At 41.7% G+C, this 5,847-nt stretch overlaps 1 protein-coding gene across 1 annotated transcript in view; it reads left to right on the forward strand.

The window, feature by feature from the left end:
- LOC104829600 (ferritin-like) overlaps positions 1-5,049 on the forward strand; it is an 11,442-nt gene extending 6,393 nt beyond the window's left edge. The window contains exons 2-4 of the mRNA XM_010563931.1: positions 1,233-1,347; positions 2,224-2,370; positions 4,285-5,049. Of these exons, the coding sequence (XP_010562233.1) occupies positions 1,233-1,347; positions 2,224-2,370; positions 4,285-4,788 (766 nt within the window). The 3' untranslated portion in view covers positions 4,789-5,049. The remainder of the gene's footprint in view (positions 1-1,232; positions 1,348-2,223; positions 2,371-4,284) is intronic.
- The last annotated feature ends 798 nt before the right edge of the window (positions 5,050-5,847 follow it).

Genomic DNA, 5,847 nt, shown 5'->3' on the forward strand with positions numbered 1-5,847 from the left:
GCGGGGGGAATCTGGGGGCTGCCTGGGGGCCCGGGCCCTGCAGCGCAGCAGAGCTCCGGCCGGAGCCGCCAGCCGGCGCCGGGCCCGCGCTGCTGCCTGTGCACTTACCCGGGGCGGCCGCTGACACGGCTACAAAAACGCCGAAGCTCTGGAACAAGCGGGTGATGAATCAGGCGCTCGTGTGTTTTGGGTCATTCGCGTAGAGAGTTGTGCCTGCGGAAAGAGGGACAGAAACGGGGAACGCTGACAGCTTTGGAGTATGACTCTTGGGTGCTTTTTTACCAAACTTTGTATGTAAAACAGTTGTGTGTGGTTAACTGGCGAAGTCACAGTTTGTGATCGCTGCTGTCAGCTCCCTTGCTCCACAGGCAGGAATGTTGGACATGAATTTAAAAAGTTATCTCTGATACTGTGTAACATGCGTGCCAAAATTGTGACTGGCTACATGTCAAATCTTAAGGCAACATCTATCTTAACAAAGCCATTAAAATCAAAACCCAAAATGATCAATGCCATCCCTTCTGATGCCAAGCATGCACTGAGAAGCAACACAAACTATATGCAATATATCCCCAAGATCCTTTGAGCAAGCTTGGTGTCAAGTATTAGTCCCCAAAAAATTTAAGTATGCAGTAAAACCACTACTAGTTAAGCATGTGGATTAAAATAATACTAGTGATTGACAGCTGGATGGGATGAAGAAAATTCAGTTAGAAATTGACTGTGGACAAATCAAACCTAGAAATGCAAACATCTTAAATAGTTAATGATTGACATAATAGATTTACCTTAACAGTTAAGCAGGTGTGGTAACTTGTGCTCTACCTGAAGTCATGCAGCACACTTGCACCGAGGAACTGGTTATAAAACATTGAATCTTGACTCTTCTGTCAACAGAAACATGAATGAATGACTCTGGGGGGAAAAAGATTATGCAGATATTGTAATGAATGTTCTTAATAAAACATTCCAGTATGTACTTTCTCTTGAATAGTTTATGGTCTCACATGTGTATGTGTGTCACAGATTTGGGGCATCACAGATGACCATAAAAATGTAAGAAAAACAAACTTGTATTGTGTTTGTAACTTTTCTGCATTTTTTCTAAACAGAGTAACATAGATGAAACACAAGTATTTCATATTTAAGCAGGGTAATAGATGAAAGTGGGGAAGACAATAAGAAGCAGAAAAACTTATGAAATGCACGTACTTGTTCCTTGCCCCTCCTAGGCAGGCTACAAGCCAACAGCTTGACATGCAGCACTCCAATCCAGAGTACGTCCAAGAGACAAAAGCTGTGCTGTATTGCATATGCATGTTTAAGGAACCAGCAGATCAAGATGCTGTAGGTCCCTCAATTTGGTTCCTGGCATATTCCTGGTGCTGCCTCTCATTCTCCACATCAGAGCTGTGCAGAGCCAATGCTGAAACTAGTATAACCTGGTGGCTCTCCTTTGCTACCTGTCTCCAATACATTCTCTTTATGGGACAGCAATACCATGGATAAAATTATTCTAATGTAAGAACTGATAGATCTATTAGCATAGCGAAATATTGCAGTGGTTAAAGTTGTTACTTTCCCATACAGAATAGAACAAGGCCTGCAGTGGGTTTAGGGTTGTAATACCTCTTAAGTATTCCTAGGCATGAGCTACATATAATATTAAAGGTGTATACAGTATAGTTCATTAGCAGTATTTATTTTGGAATAACATTATCCATAATGAAGCTGATAAACGGATGCGAAGTTGTGCTTGTTCTCTTTTCAGTATTTGCCGCATCTTTCTCATACCTTTGAAAGCTAACTTTTCACTGGAATGCTGACCTGAAGGGATAAATCTTGTGTTCCCTGCGCTGAGACTATGTTTAAAAAAACAAACAAAAAAACTCACACAAAACACAACAACAGAAAAACGCACACACACATAAATAAAATATTCTGAGGATCTCTGGCTGCTACTGAGAGAGAACATCAGTACTACAGTTACCTGTCTAGTATTAAAGGACAGAAGGAGTTCTAGCAGAAGTATAGAGATTTTTAATTTAAGACTGTAACTACTTACTTCATTTATTGCAGAAATGTATATTAAGGTCTTCAAAGTGTTTGTGCTGGTAGAACAACTTCTATTAGAAGGGTCTCCTGAGTTCTGATAAAGCCATGTTCTGCTGCAAGTGAGTCCCGTCTCCAACAAATCTTAACATTCATGTTTTGTGTGCTTAGGGTGAATATTTTGATCAGTCACATGTGGCTCTACCAAATGTTTCAAAGTTCTTCTTGCATCAAGCTCTGGAAGAGAGAAAAGCCGCAGAGGCTTTGATGAAGTATCAGCAAGAAAGAGGCGGCCATTACTGTTCTAAAACCATCCAGGTGCGTAGTAGACAGCAAGCTTTCAAGCAGTTGCAATCCCCAGTAATTACTCTTGACATCTTGCATTATATTGTTGTTACTTCAGATCTCTGCATTCATCTGCTGTTAAATTTCCAGATATAATTTTTCTGTCTTATTAGCGTACATGGTTTTGTTCTTGACTGTGATGCCTAGAAACTGTCAGACATACAGTCCTAATTCTACGTGGTTGCTTTGGAGCCCAAAAGAATATGAACAATGGCCCCCTTTTTCTTTCACTCAGCTGCAGGCTGCTGTTTCTAGTGTGCTGTAATGGATTATGAGACTCTTTAAACTGTGATGAAACAGCCCACTTGTCTCCTTCACATTGAAACTAAATAGAAGTTTGGGAGCCATTAGCACCTAAGAAATGTGGTAAGGAAGGAGGCAGAAGAAACATCCAGCTTGGGGTAGTAGTTGACTTGTTGGAGCACAGCTCAAGATAGAATTTGAACTAGAGATCTGACTCAGGCTTGCACAGGTACAAAGGAGTAACTCAAAGTTATCAGCAAAAAAAACCAAACCCACCTCATTTGTTAAAGACCAAGGGGCTGATTCTTCTCTGCCAAACTAGCATTCTGTAAATAGTTGATACAGAATGCTCTTCTTTGGCCTATCATAGCAGTTGTTAAGCTGTGGAAAGTAAAAATAGAAAGTTTTTCAAGATGGCCTTTTTAAATATTCAGTTTGAATCAGGGAAGACCTTATGGCAGACTTCCAGTACTTAAAGGGAGCCTACAGGAAAGATGATGAGGAACTCTTTTAACAGGGAGTCTAGTGATAGGATGGAGGGTAATGTTTTTAAACTGAAACACAGTAGGTTTAGATTAGGTATTGGGAAGAAATTCTTTGCTGTGAGGGTGGTGAGACACTGGAACAGGTTGCCTAGAGAGGCTGTGGTTGCCTGTCCTGGTTTCAGCTGGGATAGAGTTAATTGTCTTCCTAGTAGCTGGTACAGTGCTATGTTTTGAGTTCAGTATGAGAAGAATGTTGATAACACTGATGTTTTCAGTTGTTGCTCAGTAGTGTTTAGTCTAAAGTCACGGATTTTTCAGCTTCTCAAGCCCAGCCAGCAAGAAAGCTGGAGGGGCACAAGAAGTTGGCACAGGACACAGCCAGGGCAGCTGACCCAAACTGGCCGACGGGGTATTCCATACCATGTGTCATCACATCCAGTATATAAACTGGGGGGAGTGGGGGTGGGGGATCGCGGCTCAGAGACTAACTGGGTGTCGATTGGTGGGTGGTGACCAATTGCCCTGGGCATCATTTGTACATTCCAATCCTTTTATTATTACTGTTGTCATTTCTTAGTGTTATCATTATCATTATTAGTTTCTTCTTTTCTATTAAACTGTTCTTATCTCAACCCACAGGTTTTATTTCTTTTCCCGATTTTCTCCCCCATCCCACTGGGTTGGGGGGGTGGGAGTGAGTGAGCGGCTGCGTGGTGCTTAGTTGCTGGCTGGGGTTAAACCATGACATTGCCCCATCCCTGGCAGTGTTCAAGGCCAGGCTGGATGGGGCTTTGAGCAACCTGGTCTAGTGGAAGGTGTCCCTGCCCATGGCAGGGGGGTTGGAACTAGATGATCTTTACGGTCTCTTCCAACCCAAACCGTTCTATGATTCTATGATAGGGTTTCCTGGTGTGATAATGCTCCTCAGGCATAGCTGCTGCTATCTAAATCTCTGTTCTTTGAAAAAGTGCTTGGGTTCTGCCACTTCTGTATGTTTACAGCCATCCAACTTGGCAAAAAACAAATACTCCAAACTAGGAGTTGTTGCAAAATCCTAGCATACCTTGTTTAGAGCACCAGGTAAGTTGCAGGAAACCATCAATGATACACTAAGACGAGCTGTTCTTCTGAATAAATGTAATTCTGTCTTTGTTTTTAGAAACCAAACTGTGAGTATGCAGTCGGTCTGATGAAAGCCCTGGAAGTAGCAATGGTACAGTGGAAAACTATGATACGATATTTTGAAGAGCTTTATGCCCTGAGTATTGAAAATGCAGACCCTCATAGTGCAAGCACTATCAAGAAACAATTTATCGGGCCCAAAATCCGGAAGATCAAGCTGATGGGAGATCTGCTGACCAATGCTCGCAGGCTTGACTGTTCCCAAGATGGCAGAAATAGTCTTGGGGATTACTTTATGGACCGGTTGCAGAAAGAGTTCAGAACAGGCATAGAGCCAGAGTCTAGTCAGCACTGTAGCCCCTGCCCACCTCTCCAGCAGCGTACGGGAGCTGCAGAGGGTCTGAAGCGACCCCAGAGAGAATCTTACCAGCACAGAAATGGCATAGGGCCAATATATGCAACCATACACTGCACTACCACGCTGCCACAGTGTAATGATGGGACAGGAGCAAAAGTGAAGCAGGGCAGGGAGGGCCTTTAATGCTGTGGCTGTTGCAGCTACAGAGCAGTTCCTAAGGCAGACCTGTACGGAGGCTGGACTTGAGACCAGAACTCAGGAGACACGGTGCTGTATCGCTCCTCCTGCTTTACACCCTGTCCCCTTGTCCTCTATTGAGTCACAGCTCAAAACCTAGCCTATACCATTATTTTATTTTAGCAACCAAGGTTGCTAGTTGCCTAGATTGTCGGCATTAGTCACACTTTTCTATGCAATTCTTCCTAGAAGCCAAAAGCTTTTAAGCCTCTTTTCTGTCTTAAATGATTAATAGGATTAGTTAGTGCAAATTATTTTTAACAGTATATATAAATTTTATTAAAAAAAAAAGAAACTTTAGTACAAGGAAACTTCTATGTGGCAGAAAATCCAATGATTTAGTTTTATATTAGTAAATATTTCATATTACTAACAGATATTTTACATTACTAACAAGTATACTAAAATAATGAACTTTTTAAAAAGACTTGTTTTAAAACAAAGTTTTCTTGTCTTATTTCTGTCATAGTAGCAATTTAAATAAATAAGTCTAATTCATTTACTTGTCACCCAGCTACTTCTAGTGGTATACTTCTCCAAGATGAAGGATGCAAACATTTCCTCAGCTGTGGGAATAAGACAATGTGCTGGTTTTCTCCACAGTTATTTGCTCATCCTCCAAAAGCAGATGAGAGATAAATTAGGGGTTCTCATTAGATGTGATCTTTACAGGTTCTAGTGTTACTTTGCAAGTGTCACTGAAGACACTAGCTCTAGGGCTCTGTCCAGACTTAAATGTAGGATGGTTCCTTTAATTACCATACAGACCCCTATTTCAGCTAGCTAAATTATGGTATTATTATGGTACTACTGTTATTTCTTTTATTCCCTATCTTGGTCCTCAGTAGAGGAATAAGATCCTAGTGAAAATGCAGCACGCTTAACTGAAGTTCATCATGGAGAGAGGCCACTCATTAGTTTTGCATTTCAGTTAGGGCAGTGTTTAATTGGGGGGGCTATTAGCACCACCACACCTAAGGCCTTTACTTTAGCTAGCTTGGTTAA

The sequence above is a fragment of the Haliaeetus leucocephalus genome, unplaced genomic scaffold, assembly GCF_000737465.1.
Source record: "Haliaeetus leucocephalus isolate CR32 unplaced genomic scaffold, Haliaeetus_leucocephalus-4.0 Scaffold173, whole genome shotgun sequence".
Classification (NCBI taxonomy): Eukaryota; Metazoa; Chordata; class Aves; order Accipitriformes; family Accipitridae; genus Haliaeetus; species Haliaeetus leucocephalus.